General features: G+C 50.6%; 2 protein-coding genes across 6 annotated transcripts; one reads left to right on the forward strand and one right to left on the reverse strand.

Moving 5' to 3' along the window:
• Positions 1-796: 796 nt before the first annotated feature.
• On the forward strand, positions 797-7,654 carry HAGHL (hydroxyacylglutathione hydrolase like). Of its 5 annotated transcripts, none has more exons than XM_033000374.2 (9): positions 925-1,138; positions 2,145-2,209; positions 2,296-2,413; positions 2,855-2,963; positions 3,118-3,221; positions 3,328-3,429; positions 3,518-3,597; positions 3,975-4,176; positions 6,846-7,654. In XM_033000374.2, the coding sequence occupies exons 1-8, from the start codon at positions 1,034-1,036 to the stop codon at positions 4,138-4,140; spliced, it is 849 nt and encodes a 282-aa protein (XP_032856265.1). In that variant the 5' UTR covers positions 925-1,033; the 3' UTR covers positions 4,141-4,176; positions 6,846-7,654. The 5 variants fall into 5 exon arrangements, with proteins under 5 accessions (XP_042654790.1, XP_032856265.1, XP_032856272.1 ...); XM_033000381.2 differs by lacking the exon at positions 6,846-7,654 and adding an exon at positions 5,427-5,736; XM_033000391.2 differs by lacking the exon at positions 6,846-7,654 and adding an exon at positions 4,803-5,078.
• On the reverse strand, positions 7,128-20,285 carry CIAO3 (cytosolic iron-sulfur assembly component 3). Its single transcript, XM_033000360.2, has 11 exons — positions 20,169-20,285; positions 18,586-18,681; positions 16,891-17,034; positions 16,410-16,542; positions 15,873-16,007; positions 15,403-15,521; positions 14,107-14,236; positions 13,789-13,861; positions 10,408-10,545; positions 9,187-9,344; positions 7,128-8,520 (listed from the first exon to the last, which is right to left on the reverse strand). Exons 1-11 carry the CDS (start codon positions 20,232-20,234, stop codon positions 8,282-8,284), a joined length of 1,431 nt encoding a protein of 476 aa, XP_032856251.2. The 5' UTR covers positions 20,235-20,285; the 3' UTR covers positions 7,128-8,281.
• Positions 20,286-24,894: the final 4,609 nt, after the last annotated feature.

Here is a 24,894-nt window from a genome sequence, read left to right on the forward strand (position 1 = left end):
GAGAGAACAGAGCACGTTTGGCACTTGTTTCCTGCTGGCAAGCGCCGCTCCCTCCTTCACGAGTGGCGTTTTGGGGGGGGACTGTGACGTGGGGCTGTGCCTGGCTGGGAAGGGCACTGGGACGCGGCCCTGCTCCTGCCTGCCCCCCCCCCCCCCCCCCCACCTCCGTGGGTGCGTTTTGGGGCTCGAGTGGGTCCGAGACTGGCTCTGGGGCTCTGACTTGGTCCTGAGCCACCTCCCGTGTCCAGGACACTCGTGTCACTGGTGTTGCCGGTGCCTGGTGGGAGCCAGCACCCCCCGGGGAAGGTGAAACCCCCCCCCCCCCCATCCCTCGCCCTTGGTCACAGTGGGAGAAGGGGCTGGTTTTGTGACTTGGGGCGCCTGGCTGGGCTGCGGTTTGGGGGTCCCGGGGGGGTGGGAGTCGCCTCTGTTGCCCCAAGAGGGCTCCCCAAAGCCGGGCTCCCCCCCACCTTCAGCTTGGGTGCTGGTGAGCGGCAGGACCCCCGCGAGCAGGCGCGTGGACGTGTGTGGGGGGGTGTTTTAGCCCTCTGCCTCCCCTCGTGGGGGTCTCCCCCCCCCCCCCCCCCCCCCCCCCCCCCGCTCCTGCTTTGCACCGGAGGGAGGAGGGAAGTCCCCCCCACGCAGCGCAGCGGGGGCCGTGCGGGCTGTCACCCCGCCCCACGCAGCGTGATCCGCCCCGCACTGCACCGGTGGGGGCGGGACGCGCCCGCCCGCTGCGGGGAGGGGCCGCGCCGCGGCTCCGGGCGGTGCCGCCCGCAGGTAGCGGCAGCGTCACGCGTGGGCTCCGCCGAGGGTCGCGCTGGGGGCGACGCGACCAGGCTGGGAGGGGGGAAACCGCCCCCACCTCCTCCCCCCCCCCCCCCCCGCTCCCCCGGCGTGTCCTCGCCCTGCGGCTGCGTGGGGACAGGGCCGTCCTCCCATTTTGCTGCGTGCGGCCGGGGCTGTTCCCCTGTTTTGCTGCGTGGGCCCCCCCCCCCACGCCGTGTCCCACGGCCGGTGCTGGTGGGGGACCATGAAGGTGAAGGTGATTTCTGTCCTGGAGGACAACTACATGTACCTGGTGATCGAGGAGAGCACCCGGGACGCCGTCGCGGTGGACGCTGCTGTCCCCAAAAGGGTGAGAGGCGTTTTGCATCCCCCCCCCGCGACTCACCACGTCCCGGGTGGGGGCTGCGGGGTCCCACCTGGGGGGACGTGCCCGTGGGGTTGACACGCGGGGTCTTTGCGTGCAGCGGGGTGCATCCCACGGGCTGGGTTGGCCCCTGTTCACCCCCCCCCCACACGAGACCCCACTCCCACCCGGGCTGCGGGGGGGGGGGGCGGTCCCCACGTTGCCTTAACCATTACCTCCCAGTCCTCCCCACACCCAAACTGGAAGCCTCGCAGACCTCAAAGCAAGTGAAAATAACCCCAAACAGGGCTTTGGAGCGCGCCTCCCGCGTGAAGCCCCGTTTTTGGGCGGCGGGCCGGGAAGGCAGCGGCCGGGGTCACCCCGTGTCACCCCCCCCCCCCCCCCCCTCCCGTGTCACCCCCCCCGTGCCACCCTCGGGGGGCTGCGAACGCCATCGCCGGGTTTGAAGCGTTTGTTGCTGACTTGGCCGTTTCCTTCCTCCCGGAGGAGCGGAATCGGGAGCAGCCGGAGGGTTGGTCGGTCGCAGGGAGTTTTAAGTGGGTGTGAAAAAGCCTCCCGGCAGCTGTGCCTCCCTCCCTGAGCCACCCGTAGCCACGATGGCTTCCACGGCCACCGTCTCCCCGCCGCGGTGGCCACCCCTTGCGTGGCCCGTGCCGCACCGCCCGCGCTTACGCTGCGAAAGCGCCGCCCGTAAAACGCCGCCGGCCCCGCGGGAGCGGCGTGGGATCCCCGTGGGATCGACGGGGTCGGGCGTGGGGAGCTGAGCCTTCATCCCACCCTCATCCCCTTGCTGCTCGGCGGTTGGTTTGGACCTTTTTCTCTGCCCTGCTCCACCCGTTACGGGACGGATCCTGCGTGGGGCCGGGGCACTGGCTGCTCGCGGCTGTGCGGCTGGAGCAGCCGTGGGGGGGGGTGGGTGTGGGGTGGGTGTGGGTGTGGGTGTCACCTCCTCTCTCCGCGCTGACTTCCCTCTGCTCTGGCTCCGTTTCAGTTGCTGGAAATCGTCAGGAAGGAGGACGCGGTGCTCAGAGCGATCCTCACCACCCACCACCACTGGTAAGCGTCGCCCCGGGGGGGGGGGGACACACACGACTGGGGGGGTGGCCGGGCCCGCGGCTCCATCCCCCCCTCTGCCCACTCAGGGACCACGCGAGGGGCAACGAGGAGCTGGCGAGGCTCTGCCCCGGGCTGCGGGTGTACGGCGCCGATGAGCGGATCGGGGCCCTGACGCACAAAGTGACCCACGAGCAGGAGCTGACAGTACGTGGCCGTAGGGATGGCGGGAGCCCCCCCCCCCCCACCCCGGGGCTCGACCCCCCACGCCACGGGTCCTGCCCCACGGCGGGGAGCGGAGCTGGGCGATGGTGCGGCGCCCGTGCCGGGGATCTGTGCTCAGGTTCCCCGTGCCCCCCCGGGGGGGGCGGTTGCAGACGTGGCGCCGTGGATTTGGGGCAGGGATGGAGCGCTGGGCTGGGGGAGAGACCTTGTCCCACTCCCAGCCCAGTTGGGATCGCGCTGGAGCAGACCCGGGCGAGCCAGGACTCGCCCAAACCACTGCTCCCAGCATGTCTGCGATCCGCTGAGCACCAAGCAGGATGCTGAGGGGCTTGGGGTGGGCCCCGGGGGGGGGGGTGTGTGGGATCTGGCTGCCCGTCAAGGCTTGGGCAACCCCAGTGGGGTCCTGACCCTCCCTCCCCACAGTTCGGGGCCATCCGGGTGAGGTGCCTCTTCACCCCCTGCCACACCTCGGGCCACATGTGCTACTTCATGTGGGAGGACGGCTCCCCGGACGCTCCGGCTCTTTTCTCAGGTATCCCACGGCGCCCCGTGGGGCGTGCTGCCTGCCTGCCGCCCGACCCCACCCCCACGCTCACGGGGTGAATCCAGCACCTGGGGGGGGTTCCCACCCGGCTCCCCGGGAGCGGGGCAGGGTCCCCTCCGTTCCCAGAGCCCTTTCCCTGCAGGTGACACCCTGTTCGTGGGAGGCTGCGGGAAGTTCTTCGAGGGGACGGCGGAGCAGATGTACACCAACCTCACCCAAATCCTGGGGGCTTTGCCAAAAGAGACGGTGAGTGCCCCCATGTCTCAGCCCCGGCCTGGAGAGGGACCCTAAAATCGTGAGGGGGCTCGAGGCTGGCACGTGTGACACAGGGTACTTCCCCCTGGCACTGCAGAAGGTGTTCTGCGGCCACGAATGCACCGTCCGAAACCTCAAGTTCGCCCTGAAAGTGGAACCGGAGAATGAAATAGTGAAGAAGAAACTCGCGTGGGCCAAAGTAAGCGGCTGTGGCCCCGCTGGGGCGGGGGCAGAGGAGGTGGTGGTGGGTGCCGGCAGGTTTTTGGACGTCTCTGGTTCCTCGGCAGCAGCGGGATGACGAGGACTTGCCCACGGTGCCCTCCACGCTGCAGGAGGAATTCCTCTACAACCCCTTCCTGCGGGTCACGTAAGCAGCGCCGGTGCCTTGGGGGGGGGGGGGGCATGAAAGGCCCCAAAATGGGGCTGGGGGGTGGGCAGGCCCCGGCTGGCTGGTCCTGCCCCCAAACTCTGCTCCCCTTTTTCCCTCCAGCGTCACCCCTTCTCCCATGGCCCCACTAGCTGGTGGGAAATCCAAGCCCTGAGGGAGGGGAGGGTGCCTGGATGGGAGGGGCCCCCCACTGCCCGGCATGGGGAACCCCCAAACAAGCCCCGTGCGCCCCAGCAGCCACCCGGCACGAGTGACTCCCCGTGTTGTCCATCCCAGTGTGCCCAGTGGGGAGGGGGGTTCCCCATCCTATCCCCCCCCCCCCTCCCCGAGTCACAGCAGAGCCCGTCTCCTTGCAGGGAGGAGCCCTTGCAGAAGTTCACGGGCAAGACGGACCCGGTGGAGGTGCTGAGGACCCTCCGCACCGAGAAGGATAACTTCAAGAAGCCCAAGGAGCGGCCCAATCCCCAGGCCGTGCTGGCGTTCGACTGGGGACTTTTCAGCCCTTTCCTGGAGCAGAAGTGAGCAGCCGCGGCGACCCGGCCGGCTCTGACTTAACCCGTAAGACTTGGCAAGTGGTTTTTGTCTTTAACCTGCTCGTTTGGAGGCTGCTCTGCCTTCGCTCCCTCCAGCGCCGTGCCGGCTCCCCCGGGAGCTCTGCTGAGCGCCCGGTCCCTGCGGGGAGGGAGTACGTGGGTGCCTTCAGCGAGCTGAGGCACCGCCCGACCACCCCCCCCCCCCCCCAGCCCGGGAGGTGTTTTGGGGAGGACACCCACGGTCAGGTTGCGGGGTGCAGTCTCCTCATTTGTGCAAAAAAAGGGGAGAAGGTCTTCGAGGGACGGTGGTGCTGTGCCCCACGGCCCAGCCAGCGCCCGCTGGGCTGCCACGTGCTCGTGCTCCTGCCAGACCTGGGTGCTCCATCGCGCTCCACGGGGGGGGCCGGGCTGGTGGGGCAGCCCCCCCCCCCCCCCCCCAAACCCTCCCTTTGCCCCCCTGAGGGCAGGGACGAGGCGCCGGGACTTGGATGCACAAGGGACGGCGACTGGTGCTTTCGCTGGCGTTCGGCAGCACCGGCGTCGCTCCAGACCTGGGCTGACAGAAATCCCTCCTTGCAGCGGGGTTTGGAGAATTTTTTCCCCTCCTCTGCTGTTTTTTTTTTTTGTTTTTTTTTTTTCCTATTTTTACAGTAGGCCAACACAGAAACATTGTGCAGGGATTTGTAACGCGATCGCCGATTTACGGGAGCCGTCCACACCGCTTAAACCGTGCCGAGTGCGCTCGGGCCTGGAGGACAGTGTAGTGTGCTCCAACCCGCTGGCTTTGCGAAATACTTTTCAGGGTGCGACAGTTTTTAGGCAGCAAACAACAACGTGCTGCTGCACATCCATTGCTGCTTCCCCCCCCCTCTCCCCAAGATAAAAAAATGGGGAAAGGAAAGCAGTTGGCTGCAACTAATATTTATGTTGCCTTTAGAAAAAGAGCTCAGGAGCAGCTGAGTTTCTCGAGCCTTTTGATTGTGCAAAATCAGCGCTGTATAAAGTCGGGGAAATGTGCTACGCTTTTATTTGCAGGTGGCGGGGAGGTGCATTACAAATCAGTAAAGTAGTTTTCTTTTTTTGGGGGGGGGAAAAAGAAAAAAAATAGAGCTTGATGGTAGCTCTGTAAATAGCTGTGAAAATCGAGGTGAAGGGTCTGGGCTCGGGCAGGCGGCTTCGGCGTGGTTCAGCTGGAAACACAGAGGAGCTGAGCTGGTCCCGTCCTCCTGTACCCTGTGCTGCCACTTCTAACAGCAACAATTATAAATTTTATAGCTCCTAACACTGGACTGGGGTTGACTTCAGGATCGTGTGGACTGTGAGCCGCGTCTGTTACCACTGGAGCCTGGTTTGTGGCCGTTTCTTCCCTTGCTAGAAACTAGACCGAGGTTTTTTTTAAGTTGTAGCGTTAGAAGCGACTCTGCCCCCTCGAGGGGGAGAATTCATCCTGCTGCAGGAGTTGCCTCGCTACTGTTGCCTCAAAGTTGCTCAGTTTAAGTGTACTGGTACAGTTTGTGGCCCTTACCTGGGTGTTGCTCTGCAAGTTTATTTTCGCTGGGAGCAGAGGTGCACCCCTGCAGTGGGGGGTGGGTGGGTCCTGGCTGTGCACCCCTGCAGCGGGGGGGGGGGGGGTGGATCCCGGCTGTGCACCCCTGCAGCGAGGGGGGGGTCCTGGCCGTGCACCCCTGCTGCGGGGGGGGGGGGTGCATCCCGGCCGTGCACCCCTGCAGCAGGGGGGGGTCCCGGCCGTGCACCCCTGCAGCAGGGGGGGGTCCCGGCCGTGCACCCCTGCAGCAGGGGGGGGTCCCGGCCGTGCACCCCTGCAGCAGGGGGGGGTCCTGGCTGTGCACCCCTGCTGCGGGGGGGGGTTGGGTCCTGGCTGTGCACCCCTGCAGCAGGGGGGGGTCCTGGCCGTGCACCCCTGCAGCGGGGGGGGGGGGGTCCTGGCCGTACACCCCTGCAGCAGGGGGGGGTCCTGGCCGTGCACCCCTGCAGTGGGGAGGCAGGGGGTCCCGGCCGTGCCCCCCTGCAGTGGGAGGGGGGGGGGTCCTGGCCCACAGCTCGGGTTGGAGCCGCTCTGGCAGCAGGAGCAGACGCCTCGCTGCGGCCCGAGGGGCGAGCCGGCAGCTGGAGAAGGGGACGAACGTAGAGCCCGTCGTTTTAAGCTCCGGCTCCTTCAGCTTCACGTCCCTGGGCGCTTCTGGCCGGGCGCGCACGCTCTCCACACACACCCCCCGGGTTTCTTTCGCAGCGTTTGTGGCCTCAGCACTGCGCTGCCTCTGCGTTGCCAGCTCTGGCTGTAGGTCCCGACGCTCTGGTGCAGGCCAGCCCTGGGTGTTGTAACCCCCCTGCACGGGGAAGGGCAATCGCTGGAACCACCCCAACGACCAACCTGCTTGTAAAACGACCGGGGTGGGGAAGGGGGGCAGCACGGAGAGATTCTTGCCTTATGAACACTGTGAATTCACTACTCGATCAGCAAGACCTGAAAAATGTAAAGCTTTTAATTAAAAACATTCAAAAACTGGTCTTTTACGCTCTTGGCTTGCTTTTACTAAGGAGTGGAGGTGGCTTTGAGGCTGACGCCGGCCAGCACGGCGGGGGGAGCCCCTGCAAGGGGTGGGCCAAGGCTTCCCACCGCCCTCGGGCTGGCTCTGACCAGGCTCCAGCTCCCTCTTTGTGTTTACTCTGCAGGAACAAAGCAACGCGGCAGCTTTGCTTTCAGTTTTCATTCGACTTTCTGCACAGTCCTTCTTCCTCACGTAGCAGTAGCCGGGAAAAGGAGAAACACCGAAGTGATTCAGTAACGTGATTCTTAACTTCACCTTCGCTTGCAGCTACGGGAGGCACGAGAAGTTCTGCATCTTCCCACGTCCCTTCCCCTCGAGTTCTGTAGGGCTCCGGCCGCCCGCCCCTCCCCACCCGCACTGTAACTCCCCACAAACTGATGTTCACGTTAAAGAGACCAAACCAGACTTAGTCGTTCAGTTGTTCTTCTCTGAAGGTTATTATCTGCTGAAAATACCCGTATGTAAAAATACAGACAGCAAGACAGGCGCACGTCGGCTCCGGTAACGAACGGCCAAATCTGTTTCACATCCATCTGTCTCCTGGCACGGCGTCCCCCCACGCTGCGCTAAACCAGCTGTGTTTTTACTGACCTCTTGGATTGTTCTGGTAAACTACTTGTTGTAATGATTACATCTCGCAGCCGCCTTCTATTAACTTTTGTAAAGTAACACCTTTCAGAGACACCAAGGGCTTTGTCCTTCCTTGGAAAGAAAGTTGGCAATAAATTCTCTACTTGGAACACTGGAAAAAAAGGGGTTTTCTCCGAATTTAAGGATATTCTCTGTCAGTAACCGGCTGTTGAGGATGGGGTAGAAGTGACAGTTCTGTGACTCACTCTACTGTGTATTGAGGGAGAGAAAGAGAGATGTAATTGCCTGCAGTTACAGACAATTGTTATAATTAAAGAAAAAAAAAAAAAAAAAAAAAAAAAAGACTCTCTTTTTCTTCTGGAACAGTCACTCAGGCCACTTGTCAGCCCCAGCGTGGCTGCAGGTCCCCACCCCCTCTGCCAGGGCAAAGCTGCTGCAGCTGGAGCTCAGGGGCAGCCAAGTGGCAAACCAGACCCGAAGGTCTAATTAGAGCCTTTGTAACTAAACGAGGGTGATCCCGACAGAGCCAGCCCTAAAACTCCCCGCTGCCACCACCCCGCGAGGCCTGGGGGCGAGGAACAGGCACGTGGCACAACGCTCACCACAACGCTCACCGCGCCGAGGCCGCAGCCGCCCGTGAGCCAAAGCCTCCAGCACCCAAAATCCGCCCGCTCGGGGAGGCACGGGGGCAGGGGGGGAGCACAGATTCGGTCCGCCGAGGCTGGGCTGCCCTGCTGCTCCTCTGGACGGGGGCTTTAAATCGGCGTTTGGGTTTTTTCTTTCCATCGCTTCAATAATTGTGAAGCTGTGGGAATTCATGCTGCCAGCTTGTGCGCGCGTTACCTTCTTGTCCCCACCGAGAGGCAGAAATTGCCAAGTCCCAGTGCCGCCCCGGAACCTTCACTGCCCTTTGAGAATCTTCACCTACAGCTGAGTCAAAAAGGCACCGAGTGGCTTGGCCCCTGAGCTTTACCATTTGATGTTCAACCCCGTGCTTGTTTTCTCCACCGCGTGGTACTCCGTGTGCAGAGCTCTGGCAGCCTTCCCCGAGCCCACGCCTCCCAGCCACTGCTCGTACAGTTCCTTCACAGCCCGGTTCTCCTCGGGAACTGCTGCCCTAAGAGACTCGTACAACCTCTCGACTTGTTGAAGCTGGTCCTTGCTGGATTCGCCATCTGGTTTGAGCTGACCACCGCCATTTAAACAGCCTGCGCGCAACGAAGTGAGAAAACGGCACTGGGCTCAGAAGGCACTTCAGTTTTATCAGGGGGAAAAAAAAAAAACCCAACCAACCAACCAAACACCCCCCCCCCCCCCCCCAAAAACCAGCTCCCGTTAATTTAATCTGCACCTGTGGTTGCAGAAATGAAAACGTGATTGTAACTGGGGTTTACTCCTCTAGTAAGAGGGGGTAAGAAGCAGCAGGGAGCTCTGGCTCTCGCCGCGTGTCTCCAGAAAAGGGCCAGAACAGAAGCCAGGTGGGAAGAGCCTCAGAGACCCCCCCCTGGTTAAACACCCCTGGGACGCACTCGGGGGCTGGCGGGGGGGGGGGGCGCACTACGAGGGGGCCGTGCAGCCAAAGAGCTCAGAAAACCAGGAGAACCTCCTTAAAATCCCTGGTTATGCAAATTTTGTGCAATGGAATTTAACTGTAATTACTTAAATCCTGAAGAATTACCAGCATCTCGGTAGGGAAATACACACGCAAACAACTCGGAAATTCCGACGCTGTGACTATCGCATCTCGCGCATGTGAAGGCTTTGCCACAATATCCAGCATGTGAGAAACTGCCTCTTGTTCTTGGATTTTAGGTACGGTTTCGAAGAGCTTCTTACAGCTACGGGCTGTAAGTGAAATCCCCGCGCGGTCTTACCTGACGGGCAGGCCATGACTTCCACGTAGTGATAGGGCGATTTCCCTCGCTTCAGCTTTTGCACTAAGTTCTGTATGTTCCGAAACCCGTATGCCAAAGCAAAGTGGAGCAGGACTGCTCCATCCTTCTCCAGTGTCACCTCCTGGAAGTCCTTGTTTCTGAGGAACAAGAGCAGAGAAAATGGCTTATCCAAATTAACTTCTATTTTAAACTTCAAAGAGCCCTGTGCTAAAACAAAGTTCTTTGGGAAATCTTATTCGAGAAAGCTGTCCTAGTTCTTTGCCACCCAAACAAAACAGAGGAAGGAACCAGCTTACAGCTCCTTTCCCAGTCTCGTTTGAGGACCCGCCACCTGAACTGAGTTTGCTGAAGAACACCTGTGTGAAATAAAGCCTTAAAAGCTCAGCAAACAGAGCCTGAACAAAAGTTTCATTGTGAGAGGCCTTCTGAGCTGGCTTCAGCCAACTCCTACGTTAGTGAGGCCGCTGAGGAAACCTTGAAATTGCAGTGGGTCATAAAACCGGGGAGCAAACCATTCCTGAAGGCTTCCAGACTCCTAAGGCTAGTGGAAATACCTGTTCCTGATAAAAGAGTAAGTAATTTGATTTTTATCAAGTATTTCATATTGCGACTCTGGGGGACTGTTCCTTCTGCTTGCTAGACCAGAGAATCCTAAAAGTAAATATTGCTAATTGGGGATGTAATTAATTATAAGTGGTACGTTAGTATCGCAGGGAAGCTCTGCAGGAATCTCAGCCGAATGAGCCCCCGTGCCCGAATTCCAGTGACTTTTTCCCTCTCACCACAATACAGCTAAAACAGAACCCCAAAGCCCTGATGGAAGAAGATTTTCTGTTCTCCAACTGCTAGGCTAGTAACCAACCTACTTCCCTGGTGCGATTACAGGTGAGGAAGCCCAGATCTGTGTGAGCTCTGTCTTCTAAACGATTGTAAAAACTGCCTGCAACTTGATACTGGGAAAATCCATCAGGCCGAAATAAAGCGTGTGGGTGGTGAAGGGGCTACAAGTCTCCCAGGGAAAGGCTGCACAGAGCGCTGGCTGATTTATTGCTCAGCAACTGTGGGAGTGAGAAGCCAATTCCCATGCCTTGAAGTAAAATGTTTAACACTGCAAAGAAAGTTTCGGCCCCTCAGCGAGACAACAGCATGAGCAGATCTGCAATGAGAACGGTGCTTTCTGCGGGACTTTAAAATTCTTACTTTAAAGGTTTGTACTGAACTGTGTCCACTTGAATTCCAAAGAGCTCCTTGGCTGCGTGTTTGTATACGTGCTCCAAATAGCCGCCGGAACCACCTCCTGCGTGGCTGGTGAGCGCCTCTCCCGCCGCCCCGCCGAGCCTGCGGGAAGACAGCGGCAGTTTTAGGGGAATCTTTGATAAAACAGAACAGCCGGCGCAAATGCAAAGCTCCGGGGGGACTCGAGCAATAGAGCAGACCCCAGAGCAGCTCCCTTGGAGCTCCTCCATTCTCCCTTTTTCCTGGGAACCGCCTATTTATCGCTTCAGAGCCCAGCAGGGCTAACCCTGTGCTGCCAAGCTCAGTGGAAACACTCTCACAGGCCGCAAGGCCCGACCCCTGCACTGCCAACTCAAATCTTCACGTATCAAAAATTCCTTCGGGAGCGTTTGAGTTAAAAGGACAATAACCTGAGGTTTATTTTATTAGCTTCCCGTTTGATACCCCTACAGCCCTCCTGGGTTACACTTGGGAGGAGGGCAGCGACGAAGCGATGGCGGTACGGGTCTGGGCAACCTGTGCTCTCGGAGAACGCAGGCGAGCAGGAGTCCTGCAAGGGCCGCCTCAGCAGTGCTAAAGCTTTTCTGCGCCACTAACAAAAGCAGAGGTCCTGCTTGAAAGCTCCAATTCTGTGCTACGGCACGGTTTTTGAAAGCAGCTACTTCCGACGCGGCTGCTGGGGCGCGAGGGAGAGATTCTGGGAGGTACCAGTGGTATCTATGCTCGCAAGCCCGGAGAGCTGGGGTCGGTGCGGCCGGGGTTTCACGTGCCTCACGTTCTTGTAGCAAAGGTGAGCAAAGCCAACGGTGCCATGGAGCTGGCTCCGTGCACGGCCGTCCTCAGTGGGATCCCGGTTCCAGTTCAACACGTTTTTGGGGTTGAACAGCTACGTTAACATCAGTTCTGCAAACTAATTCCATCTCCCTGACACGCCAAAAGGCAAGCGACTATTCAGAGGTCAAGATAATGTTTCTTGAGAACAGCTCACCAGATGGAAGCCACAACAATAGCTTTTGTTATGAGAGAATAACAAGATGAGGGATCTGCTCATAAGCACTCATCAGGCAGCGACACTTGCGTTCTCCTACAACAGCTGCAGAAGGGAAAACACTTGAATTCAGGCCAGTTTCAAGGCAAATGGAAGACGTTGCCTCTTGCAGATAAAATCTTCGCTTTGGAAGAACTGCAGAAGGCAACACTTTAGCCTGCAATCACCCTCAGAAACTATTTTTAATTTGATCTTGTTTACAGGAACTGAGCTTCATTAACAAAATGTTTCAGTGTGTCTGGCCTCACGTACTGCTACTCTCTTCAGACCAGGCTGCCAGTAAGCTCCAGCGCCGGCCTGGAGCGAACGGTTACACCAGCACAAGTCCCGGGATTTCTGGCACTTTATCTCATTCTTGCTGCCAAATGTAATAACCTCTTAATGGGCTTTTCCACGTGCTGGAGGACAAAGCAGCAGAACAGCCACTGGACTGCTTATGTGAACGCTCCAAGCCGTGAGGAATACGTGCTGTTTGTAACCAGTCAATTTACCGAGTACGTTAAAGCTAGCAAAAGGTTATAGCGGCACTTTATCACCCCAAGCATGAGGCCTGGTGCTCAGAATGTACTCCCAAGAAGCCGGCCAGAGATTTTTATCAAGTAATTAGATATTCAGTTCTGTGTTATAACTGACACTTCCATAATGTCATTTGCTAAGGGAGCCCAAACACTTCAGAATCTTTTTTTTTTTTTTTTTTTTTCTCCTCAATTTTCTGCTAGCGGTGTAACAATACAGCAGGTAGAACAGAAGTACTTGTCTACACGGGCAACTTCTGAAGTTGTACTTTTAGGACTCAGCCATGCAGGTGTTTTTATAGCTGAGGGTACTTTTCTTTTATGATGTGAAAGCAATCTGTGCATATGCTATGTCAGAAAAAGGCACTTAATCCCAGAGAAATTACGCGTAAATAGATGTGTGCTGGCACATGTGTTATGTGAAACCTACACCTACCGATCCGCTGAAATGGAGCAGGAAACCCAGGCCTGGGCATGCAAGTTATTTTAAATCTCTTTTTAAAATTAAGTATCCCTTACGTGAAAGGGATTCAATGGCAGCACACCATCCCTACCTCACATTCTCCTTCTTTTCAGAAGCACAGGAGGGACCAATGTTTGTAACAATTAAAACTAATCTAGGAAGCAGGCTGCGTGTAAGGACACTTCCCTGCACAGCTCTGTCGACGCACACGTGCTGATGAGACAGCTCTTGAGCAAAGGCTGCCAATGGCCCTGGGTTGTACTGGAAGGACTTGAAGCGTATTTAGAAATCAACCAAATTTTAAAAAAGTTTCACATCTGCAAGCTGAGAACAGACTAGTGTCACACTGTAATCAGGCACTAGATGCTGCTTATTTGGTGAATCAAAACCTCTCCAAAAAACCTCAAGAGCCTGAGCAGTAAATGTTTGAATTGTATTATCATCTTTTATAATTTTTAAAGGGTGCTGCATATGTAGCCTTTCTGTTTATTAACGTGCAAAGTGCTACAGAGATGTTTCTTTTAAAACTGAAGAAGAGAATGCTTTGGTTTAGCATTCAGTGTGGAACCACCACTGCACGTCAATTTAGACGAGTAAAATGTGATTTAATGTTTCCGTAGTCACTCAGATCTCTGTGCCGTTGTCACTTAAGCAGCTGAAGTCGTTACTTTTCAGTTGAAGCAACTAAAGTCTCATCTGGTTTGCACATGTTTTAGATCTCATTTTTTTTACAAATAAAGACTCCCAGAGATTAGCTGAGTGACCTAAATATTTCTTATTTAGGCTTTAATTCTGGAATCCTTACAGTAGCTCCGATAACTAGGAACAGAGACAAGCGAACTGAGCAAACTGAGTGCAGCAACAGGCTCTGTCTTAGCAAACTCCCATCGTTGATTTGGATTCTTTCACTTTTCCAAGTTTGCAGGTAGATTTTTGTGGGATTCCACCAGCTACAGTGTGAGTAACGGTATCTGAAGTAAATGACTGTCACGCAATTTGTACTTCTCTGCGCAATTATGTTGCCATTATACTCTTACTGAGCTAATTCGAGCAATCCTGCTGATTTACAGTGAGAGCTGCTAATCCTCAGACTACTACTAACAAATAATTTCCAAAATTGGAAATTCATCATATCCTCTAGATTAAGTATTTTCATGCACAACTGTACTGATTCAAGTGACACAAGAAAGCAAATCAAATGCAAACACACGCAGCCTTGTGTAGAACAGCAGTGGAAAGGCAAATTCCGTTGAAGAACTCTGTAACTACTGGATGAAAAAACCCTGTAACTGAAGATGCAGATGGGATTTTATTCTTACATGGTATCCAATGGAGCAGGATCTACATCTGACAGAGACACTCCTTCTTGTTCCAACAACTTTAGCACTTCTCCTAAAACAGAATCACAGACATTAGAAGTTCTTATTTTGGGGATAAAGGAAAGCAAAATCCACAGACCAGTACATAAGACTGCATCTGCAATTTTTACCAGGACGTGCTTTGCATTATTCAAGTGTAATTATTCAGCAATATCCGTACAGTACATATCCTATTGGAGGCAAGGGGCTATTAAAACTAACAAACACTTTCCTCTGAAGCTTCCAGAAATTAGCTGGGCTACCTCCAGGTCTGCTTACCTGTGGTGATTACACAGTCCACATCACGAGTTTGGTACTCCTGGTTGAAAAAGTCTGGCCTTGAGGCCTCCAGCTTTTTGTCATAACAGGGCATCACTGTTACGTGGTATATCTGGTCAGGTGTTAAGTGCTGGAAGAAAGACAAAGCCGCGCAGTTGGACTGGCCAGTATCAGCCCTGCTTTGAGGGAGGTGTTCTCCAGGTGCAAAGGAGAGTGATGAAACTAATGTCACCGCGCCTCTGGAAATACTCCTGACTATTACTGAATGTTTACTTTGCTAATACACACATACACATTTATAGATACATGAAATTTTAATTTCTCTCACAGAACCCCATTTTAGTTTGTAACAAGTGTCTGCAGTATGGCCTTTTACAGGTTTCCCCCACCTCCATTTGCTAGTGCAGATGATCCAGACAAAGTCAGTCAGCGAAGTGAATTCCTAATTATGCAGTTACAGAATGTGCTTTCTCTGTTTTCTTCTTTTTTTTACTGAAGCCCAGCCCCTGCATCAGTAACTCAGAAATGATCTGGAGTCAGACAAAAACCTCATGACCATCCAAGAAATAAGCACAGACCGAGGAAACAAGTCATTGACTCAAGGCCATTGTTTCAGTATCTTGTGCCAAGCCTTCTTAGTAGCTGCCAATTTTTGGAACAAGTATGCAGATGTCAGCATTTACTTAATGCAAGTGTTAAACCACCGCTCATTAACGGACAATAAATCATACAATCAGAAGTGCTGCTTAAGTTTCTGACTGGACAAATCTAGGCTATTAGTATAATGCTAGTCTTTAAATATCAGATTTACCTTTGGAAAGATTCCAAAGGTTAAAGACTGAGAACAGAACTAAGTCAAACTGAAACAGAACATTAAGTTGGGAACGAGCAAGTAATTTTTAGACAAGACATGAGCTGCACGTATGCACTGACTGAAGTTCTGTCTTAGGATAATTTATTTGAAGTTATTCACCAACTTTAAGCAACATGAAAATATCACACACAGACAAGACGGGAGCACAAAGACACTGAAAAATAAGTTTCTCCAGCCTTCCCAAATAACATGCAGAGGTTTTAAGTAGTTCATGCAGCATGTGCTCAATGTTTACTGCCCTAGTTGCTAACTTCTCATTAGATGAAATAGAAGCGAGAAAGATGCTGCCTTTGCTGGCTTCTGCAAGATAATTTTTACCTTTAAATTCTAATGTATAACACGTAGCAAAATAAAAAAGCATCAGTTGGGAGCGTTCAACTTTAGCAGCTTGCCATTAAGCACAGTATACGTCAGACCCTCACCTGCTGTTCTGCAAAATAGCCCTTGACCAAGGAGCCCATGACCTGCTGTGGAGACTTGGTGGTACTGATGTAAGGAATGATGAAACTGCCATGGGTTTTCTCTGCATAGCAGATCCAACCTGTAAGAGTGTAATTACCAAATTACATTAACAAAGAACAAGCAGCCCTTCACTCTGCCTACCCTCCCCCCACCTCAGGCTTAGTACCTGTTAATAACCATTTTCAGCCTCACTTCTGTGCAAAAACCAAAGGAGGTGTAACACAAGGTTAATTTTAGAGATCATTAGGTGACTGTATAGATTACTACTGCTATTATCACCAAGGTCTCTTTGTATTGTGAAGACAGTAATCCTCTAAGTAAATTTATCCATTTAAACTTTCCTGATTAGCTTTCTGATTTTTTTTTTTTTTGTTCTAGTGTACTATTTGCATGGCATTTTATTATTTCTGTAACTAATTTAATACCATACCCGGACAGGCAGAAGCTAGCATTGGCAAAGCCCGTTTGTCTTCAGATTGCTTTCGAAAGCGTTTCACAAACTCTTGTTGGCTCTCCAATAGGCTGAAGTTTCTTGAGAAGGTTGTATCAAAAACGTAGTGCACACCTAGGCAGTACAGCATCTGTGTTAAAATTCAGAAGAAAGATACGGCAAACTACAACAAAAAGCCTCCAGTCAAACTGGATTCAAACTGCACGTCCTATTTACAGGTATCGACTTCTGCAGCTGAGGGTGAACCTTTTTCCCTAGAACGCCAGCACGGTAAGACAAGCAAAAGTGGCAGGGGGACTGCAAATCTAAACTTTGAAGTTCTTTCCTTCCATCCCTCCAAGTTTATGATGTGACTGAAGCTGCAGACAGTTTGCGTTTTAACTAATGCCAATTAGGAAACATTACGAGTCCACGGGGAGGTTAAATCACATCAGCCTTGTGCGCTCATAACAGTTACACTTCACACGTGCCCCAGGAGCCCCCGCTGAGACTAACAGAACGCAATACCACACTTGCCTAAACTCTTTAAGAACGCAGTCAACTTCTTCGCTGTTTCCAGAACATCCATTTTACATCTTGCAGCTAGTGAAGCTCTGGACTGTGGTGAAACAGAAACCACCACCAATTTCCGTTCACTGGGAGTGGCAGTCTTTGAAAAAAAAACAAAAAAAAAACAAACAAACAAACAACAGCACCGTTCACACAATATTAACATGGCACATGCAGAACCTTCAGCACACCAGAACATCAGAAAGCATCTCTCAGCTTAACTCGGAAGTCTGTAACTTACTACACTAAGGGTCCTTTCCAAACCCATGATTACTTTTTAAAAATCAGAAAACCCGCAACAGGGCACTGAGAATGTCCTCAGATCCTTCAGACTTCTGAAATTAATTTTTATGTGTGTTGTTTCTACGCGTGCTTCTGCAAATGCATCGTACCAACCTATTAAGACTTCCAAACTCTGCAGCCCACCTAGCCATGACTTGTCACCTACCTTGTTAAAAGTCAGCATTTTGCAGAGCTCTTCGTGGCTCTGTTGGGTGATCAAAACACTCTCTGCTGATGTAATGCAGCCACTACAAGCTAAACAGTCGTTCAGAGTAATTTTAGCCTTTTCCAGTTTTTGTGCTCCTCCATCCTATGAAGAAACAGATTAGTCTCAGTTCTGATCACAGTGTAGAATTATGCAGCAATTTTTCCACCTTTACTATATTTAGTAACAAAGGTGTTGCCCTTTTTATGCTCTTGGTTTATCATTAAAAAAAGGTATCTTTTAGTAAGATGAGAAAGACAAGTATCTTTGAAGTTTGCTGCTTTTAATAGGATTATCTGGCACACCAATGCAAATATGCTGAGGAACTTCAAGAAAATTTTAGCAAGACCAAGAACATAACTTTCATCAAATACAGAACAGTTGCTTAGGCCCCAATTCTTTGTGCTATCCGGTGGGCTAACATTGCTCCAAAACACTGAGATTACACTGCTCCAGAAGCAAACAGGGTCCATCCTGCTGAGTTTTCCAACTTGTGGGTGGCTGAAGACGGGGTTAGCATGGCTAATGCTACAGATTGCAGCTGCTATTTTAATCACAAAACTGTAGACCACGGGGATCGCAAGCCTTTAAGCTCCGATCTCCGGTGTGCAGTGAATGTTACCCCGGGGAAGGCACGCCAGCCTTGTCACCTCTATCAGATGTTGCTTGTGTTATTGAACAATACTGGAGCTGGTTCTTCACGGGAACTTGAATTTCATTCCTCCTAAATAGATTGTGTAATCAGCCTACAAGCTCGCTAACAAGTGATACTGAGCGTTCTGCAATCTTTCTGTGTGCAAAACTTAAATGGACACCGATGGGAAAACTGTATGACAGCGTATCACAGACAGTGTGTGGCTTGCCACTGGAAGAAAATGTTTTTCATATTTGACCTGAATAAGTCAGTTTTCCCAAGAGATTCTCCTCTTAAACATCACTTCTTAATAAAGTTGGAGACAGACCAAGCAATTAGACACTATGAAATTAAAATTTTAAAATAAGAAACCAGACTCCTTTGGAAGTGCTGTATCCTGCTTTTTTAAGTCCAAAGGTCATCATCTGCCTAAAGTTAAAAGTACCATTTCTGAATGAATCTCCAGTTTGGTTAACTAAGAAATGCTAGCCTTTTCTGTGTAAATAGGAAAATTGTTCTGCAAAACTCAGCATTAATTTTGGAACCAGGAGGCTTATGAATTCTGCAGGCTGTTTAACATATAACTTGAAATATTATTAGAAAAAACAGAGTAAAATTTAAGAATATCTAACTGAATCTCCAAGTGATCACTCTGCTGTATGACATAATGCAGTAAGAAAAGACATTGTGGCAAATAGTCAAGGAATTGCTAAAACTTAAGTATTGATGGCAAAATAGACTTAGTTTATCTGCTCTTATACTGAAAATCTTCACTGATTCATGTCAGTGTTTCAGAGCATAAAAGACTGACACAAAACCAGAGTTACTGCTTATAAAATCAGGTAATTAAAAAGCGGAACTTTGGAAAAAAGGTAAGAGAATGCTGACAGCAATTGCAACACATTTCTAACATCTTGGTACTCTCTGAGGCATTAAATAGCTGTAGACTATTCAAATGCTTAACAATACACTCACGTTTTCTGGATATTTTGCACATTAATGAAGAAAAAAATCACTCATACCTGATTGATCTGAAAATAGCTTCCATCAGCTTCAATTCTGATCTTAGCTGCTGCTTTTCCAGGCTTTTTTTCCACCTTTACAGGTTTGATACATTCCTGAAAGAGAAATAAATCCCGAAAGGGAGGAGATGAGCAACAAAGAGGTCGATTTAATAGAACCCTGAATGATCAAACCCAAGCACTAGTTCTAGAGTGAATGCTGCTTACTCTCCCCTAAATTAAGCTGGATTTACTTACAGAATCTATAACCACCAAGGGAAAATGTAAAAGCAAAAGCTTCTTACCCCTTTTTTACAGAAGGAACACTTTTCCAGCATCATACCAAAACCAGAGGACAATTTTGCTATTCTTCCTGAAGAATGCAGCTGTGTTTTACGGAGCCTTGAAAGGAACAGAGGCTTGCCTGCGCAGCCCTCCTCTCTAAAATCTTGCAGATGATCGTGCATTCTTCATTGCAAATTTTAACCGATGGAGGCGTGGTCACCACAGTCAACATGTGGCTAGTGCCAATGAAGTTTCATTTAATGTCAAAAGGACTCTGAGGACCTCAGATGGACTGCTTCCAGTTTTCTGTATTGTTCTGTGATTAAGTCTCAAGGGTGTGTTTGCATTTTGTACGATTTTTATTCTTTAGGCACCTTATGACTCCTTGTCCTACTTCTACAGCTAGGATTTTCTTTGCTTTTTCCCATCCTTGCTCTGGCAACGTCTTCAGGTTTCCCCCCCTCAAATAATCCAGCTTTACTACGTTTCGTAGAATTCAGAGATCAGCAGGGACGTGTCATTATGATTTTTCAGTTATGCTCACCGAATTAAAAAAACAATGATCTCTACTTGAAACAGAAAAGCGGGTCGCGTTATTTATGTGAAAGACTTCACTAGGAAACCCAAGTACTGCAAGGAGAGTTAATGGGGTTTGCTATGCCCCGTTCCACTGATCTCATTTCAGGATAGTTTTTTCCACTTTCCTTGTCAGTAAATGTGTTCAGGATTACTATTTTGTACTTTTGCTAGTGCTTGAAGGCTACAAAAACAATAGCCTTGACCCGTCCTTGCTGTTCATTCCCAGCTCTCTGCCACCCGCTCCCATGAGCATTTGTGCTGATGAGTGGTGCACTAGGAAACTTGGTTAGGCTTAAGGTTTGTTTTTTTTTTTGGGGGGGGAGGGGGTGGGGGGTGTTTAGATGAACATTTATAGGGGAGTTTCCAGATCGGGGTGGAAATGACCAACTGGCTGCTGGGCCAAGATTTCCCTCCTTAGCTCCTTCCAGAGCCTTGCACGGATCGGCGTCGCTGTCCTCTCTACTCCCTGCGCGGGGGCGGGGAGAGACAGCGAGGTGTCTCCGTGGTTTTTCCCTTTTTAACCGTTTTATTTAACAGCACCCGGAGGAGGTGTGAAGGCGCCGGCCTGGGCCCCCTCTGCCCCCGTGTCCGCTGTGCCGCCTCCCTCACGCTGCCAGGCCTCACCCACCCCCCCTCAGCGCCATCTTCTCCCCCTCCGGGGACGGGAAGGGGGCAGGCCCGGGCCGCCGCTTGTCCCCCCTCGCCGCCCCCAGCCCCGGCAGCCCCCGGCCCGCACCCACCTGCGAGGGCCCGATGTAATCGTCCAGATCCGTCAGCTGCAGCACCCCGCTGAAGGGAGACGCCATCGCGGCCGCGCCGCCGCCCAGCGCGGCGGCCAGCGGCTACGACACTGTCGCAAAAAGGGGGACGCCACACTGCCGGAAATGAATGGGGGGAGGTTTCCCGCCACTGCGTGTGGCAGCGCTGGGTGGGGTGGGGCGGGAGGGCCGCGATGGCGGGCGGGGTGCTGGTTTATAGGCTGAGGTAAGATGTAAGCCCTATCCACAGCGAGGTCTCATGGCCCTTGTCTTTATAAATAGTGTGAGTGCCGTGCTGATTTTCCTCACGTTCTTGCAGAGATGAGGTCCTTAAACCCCTCGAGCTTGTGTGTGTGGGGGTGGCTTGGACACCTGTCACCCTTCTTAGGACTGCTTTCCCACCAAGGCCTCAGCTGGTGAGGTTCCTGCTCCTGCGGCATGGAGATTTGAAGCTGTAAATCCTCCGTGAACGGCTTGCTGGGTTCATGCAAATACATGATATTTTGTCTGTGAGAGGTTTAGCTCTCGGTGTGAGAAATAATTAGTTCTTTGAAGGAAATAGTTTTATTTACATGAGAAGTAGTGAAGAAAGTGGTGTGACAATTTTTCAGGGTAAGTCTCTAGTGCTGCCTGGTTGAGAACTTGGCATCTTGGTTGCACACTGTTTGGAGATTTCCCTGTGTCAGTGGTGTTTCAAGGAAAGCCTTGCAAATTTTGGCTCTTACAAAATGCAACAACAACAAAAAAATTATCTTTGCACTGTTTGTAGAAGTACCCTGAGGTACCTAGATGGGAAGTGCTAAGTTCAGTGTGCGGTTAATAAGCGGAGCTGCATGTCCTTTCCAGGCTGTAGGCAGAACGCAAGGAGGAACTGGTAGTGCACAGGGCCTGATACTGAAAGCATTGCTGGGGTTTGTCCTTGCAGCTTCAGAAGTTCTGATTAAGGTGTGAAGATAACACACACTTTGCCAAACTCTGACACACTATACCAGACTCTGCAGATTTCTATGACTTTAACATCCTGCAGTTGCACCTCTAGATTATTGTTGAGCTATGAGCTCTGAAGAAAATAAATGCCATTGTTGATTTAAATGTGTAGCTTTCTCCGTGCTAGAGTACCTTATTGTTTGGGGGTAGGATATAATCTACAGAACAGTGTTTAGTAGCCAGAGGGGGAGAAGACAGTAAAAAATCCAAAACGTGTGGGTTTTCATATATGTTGTTGCTCTTCCAGTTACAGGAGGTGCTGAAATAAATATTAAGGCACCTAATCAATTCTGAATCCACAGAGACAGTGATCTGTTCAAGGTTCTGGAATAACTGTTCCACCTCCTGATAGCTTTCCCATAAGCTCATTTGGAAATGTTTTACTGGTGGAGTAGACTCCCAAGGGAGGGAGTGAAAGCGTCGCCCAGTGTGACTTTCCACTTGACCCTGTCAGCGGTATTCTGTGCAGTGATACTGAGTTTACTGCAGAGAGTAGGCCAGATCCCACTGCAAAACCAGGCACATCCTTCCTTTCCTGTGATAAGCTATTACTTTCTATACAGTAGAAGAGAATCTGCCATCAGGCAGACAAGGAACAACCTTTTTCTATATTTTTGCTATGCAGATTTGTTTGCATGCTAAACAAATATAAGGGTGTCAATACCAGGGAGGACTTGAAGGTATCTCCTAAGTTCTCTTTCACTCACCTGTAGATGGCTGTTGTGAATATCCTGCTTCAAGGTGAAAATCAAAATTAGGTCCCAGCAAATCTTTCAGGCTCTGAGTACTTGGTTCCTACACAGGAAGAATAGTAATACAAGAATTAGGTACGTTCATACAAAATTACGTGGAGTTGTTCATTCAGAGGTTACATAATAGAGACTTCAAAGCTGTAGAGCAGCGCTTGGATCATGTTGGCTGTTCCCAGGCAAAGTTCAGGGATTATCCTTGAAAACCTGTAGTTAGTTAACCCTTGTTGAATTGAGATCTGTCAAGGAGTATTCTTTTGGATCTTCAGCTTCCACTGTCTCCAGTTGTGAATTTTGATAATGTGTGTCTAATCTAAGTGTTAGAATGGGAAGTTTTCTTTATCAATACAACTCCCTTTAAAAATCTCTGTGTGTCTGCCAGGTATAAAGCACTGGGGTATGCTTTGATTATCCCTGTAGTGAGTCAGTGAACTGGTTCATCTTTTGGGATTACAGACTTTTTAGTTTAGTTCAACCAGTAGCAACTAGTATATTTCTACCACTACCTACTTTATCAGTTTAGTTTAAGTACCATCAATAAGATTGTCTGAAACACTATGAAACGTACCAAGTGGGTTGTTCAACATTACTTTTATTGATGATGGGATAGGTAGTGTCACACAAATTCTTTAAACAAAATCAGCATTTTAATAAATACTAGCACTGGCTTACAGAGTATATGAAGTTAAAACATTATCTAGGGCGTGTTTTGCAGCTGTGCAGGATTTTTTTTTAGAACATCATATGAAGAGAAAAATCTTTGTTATTCACATGAAAGCAGAATTGTTGGATTTTCAAGTTGTACTTGAATTATTTCATTAATGCAATTTTCATCTTTCCTGTAAAATCAATATTACAATAACATTTAGAGACATACATCCCAATCAAATATTAATCTCACAGGATTCAGTTCCTGTTGCCCTTTGTCACATCTTTTCTTAATGCATCGTTTACATTCTTGTAGTAACAGCTTGGTATGATTATGCAGGCAGCTTGAAAGATTAATTCACTGGGTCCTCAGGGTGTGCAACCCATTGTTACCTATTAGACTAAACTCAGAATGCAAGAATGTATCTGATATTTTAGTAGACCTGAGCAAATAACTTCTGGTATTTTTGAAGATAAAGTGTAATTTGAAGCGTCATTGTCTGGATGAATTAGGAAAGGCAGTACCCACATGAGAGATTTTACTGTGACCTTTAAGCCAGTTTGATTTTAAAGATGATTTAAAAGAAGTTCCCCTCACCGCTTGTAGCAGAATATATCTCTGTTTTAGACATATCCCAGGCTCTTAGCGTTGGTTCTGACAACCAGTCATAACAATATCTTTCGTCAGAGAGAGACAAGCAGCTGGAATGTGTATTTTGACCCCTGATGCTGCACATGAGTCATATCTAGTAATCTCTCCCATATAAACCCAAGCTGATCCCTGCTTTAAGAGATACAGCCACTGTGTCAGGGATCACCTTCATCTTGCCCTTACTGATTGCTGTAAATGCAAAGCCCAGGAGGCTATCTGTTTTGCTTGGAAGCTGGCGCTGATTTCACTGGTGTTCAGTGCATAGACTAGTAAAACTTACTCCCATGATGTCTGGGTAAAATTTTTGAAGTTCGCTCAGTTTAGCTACTGAACAGATCTGTCCCAGATTCTTTTGCAGCCAGACTTTGGTTCCTGTTGTTCCATCCTGGCACGCTGATCCTGTAACCAGAACAGATCCAAAGAGTTAAAAGCCACAGCATTTACTGAAGGAGGCATCTAGGCATCCTTCATGTGAATGACTAAATGTCTGCTAATAGACATCTTCCTGTTGAAAGTGCTGGGTCTGATCTTCTGCTCGCCGATTCATTTCCAGACTAAGGAAATAGTTACACCAAATGGAAATCCTATTTCTCTGCCTATATCCTTTTCATTCTATATTATCATACCTCATTACACTAGTATTCCATGTAGCTTCAAAAGGAGAAGTGATTTCCCTTCCTCTTTCATGGGGCTGTTGTGAGCTTCCCAGGGTTGTAATGAACAGCAGAAGTGACTGAATGTCAGTGTTGGGAAGAAGTGTGATTGTTAGGCATAAAAATCTTAGATGTTTGGAATACAAAAGATGCTCCATACAAACACTATTTTTTTTACTGGGAACTCATATGCAAGCACCTTACCCGAGCCTGTGAACTGGGCTGTCAAATAGGCCTTCTGAAACTCATACACATCGTGTTTCTTCCTTGCTGACAAAACTGGATAGACTCCATCAATTGCTGCAATGCTGGGGAACAAGTCACAGAACAGATGGTTTCCATGTGGATAAAGCAGCGGAAGTAAGTGTAGTGAGAACTTAATGCTGACAAACCAAAGGTGGTGTTTGCTAGTCGTTGGCCGTAGCATGCGGGTAATCAGTTTTATTTTCTGCTGGGCCATATAATTTATGGTGTGCTTGAGAATAAGGATTAATATTTGATATTTGTCTACAAGAAAATGCCACCTTTAGAGCAGAGTCACTGACTGAATTTGGTTATACCCAATGAAGGTAAAAAGCAGCTCTTGCCTGATCAACAACTAATGATGCAAGAGCGACTGTCCTTGTAGCAGCACAAAGCTGAGGCAGCTGCAGCCCTGCAGGCAGGCACTTACAAGGCTTGGTAGGCTGGGCACGGCATGCTGAGGGGCAGCAGCTCCAGCACCGTCGCGTTCACGTGGGGGAGCAGAATGCGCAGTCTGTGCAGCCATGTAGCCGTGTCTTCCAGGGACATGTCAGTAATTTGTGGGAAGATGATCTCGGCTGACATAATTAGCATTGTTTCTCGAACTTTGTTGCTTCCTAGGAAATCAGAGCTCTGAGGAAGGAGGAAGAAATTGAAGCAGGTGATGAGCAGAGCTGTTAGAAAGCCTTGAATCTTGAAGCTAAGTAGAAAAAGTGGTGAAGGAAAAATTGGCAAAATTACCACAGTTTCTTTTCTTTGCTGCTCTCCTCCCCTTC

Source organism: Tyto alba, unplaced genomic scaffold (genome assembly GCF_018691265.1).
Source record: "Tyto alba isolate M040663 unplaced genomic scaffold, T.alba_DEE_v4.0 Super-Scaffold_28, whole genome shotgun sequence".
In the NCBI taxonomy this organism is placed as follows: Eukaryota; Metazoa; Chordata; class Aves; order Strigiformes; family Tytonidae; genus Tyto; species Tyto alba.

Bases quoted from the DNA above. Each gene is read 5' to 3' on its own strand.
- HAGHL (XM_042798856.1), top strand. From the start codon at position 1,034: ATGAAGGTGAAGGTGATTTCTGTCCTGGAGGACAACTACATGTACCTG. The intron at 1,139-2,144 runs GTGAGAGGCGTT...GCTCCGTTTCAG, and splicing joins ACGCTGCTGTCCCCAAAAGG to TTGCTGGAAATCGTCAGGAA. The intron at 2,210-2,295 runs GTAAGCGTCGCC...CTGCCCACTCAG, and splicing joins CTCACCACCCACCACCACTG to GGACCACGCGAGGGGCAACG.
- CIAO3 (XM_033000360.2), bottom strand. From the start codon at position 20,234: ATGGCGTCTCCCTTCAGCGGGGTGCTGCAGCTGACGGATCTGGACGAT. The intron at 13,862-14,106 runs GTAAGCAGACCT...ATTCTGTTTTAG, and splicing joins GGACTGTGTAATCACCACAG to GAGAAGTGCTAAAGTTGTTG. The intron at 10,546-13,788 runs GTAAGAATAAAA...GTCTTCCCGCAG, and splicing joins CCTGCTCCATTGGATACCAT to GCTCGGCGGGGCGGCGGGAG.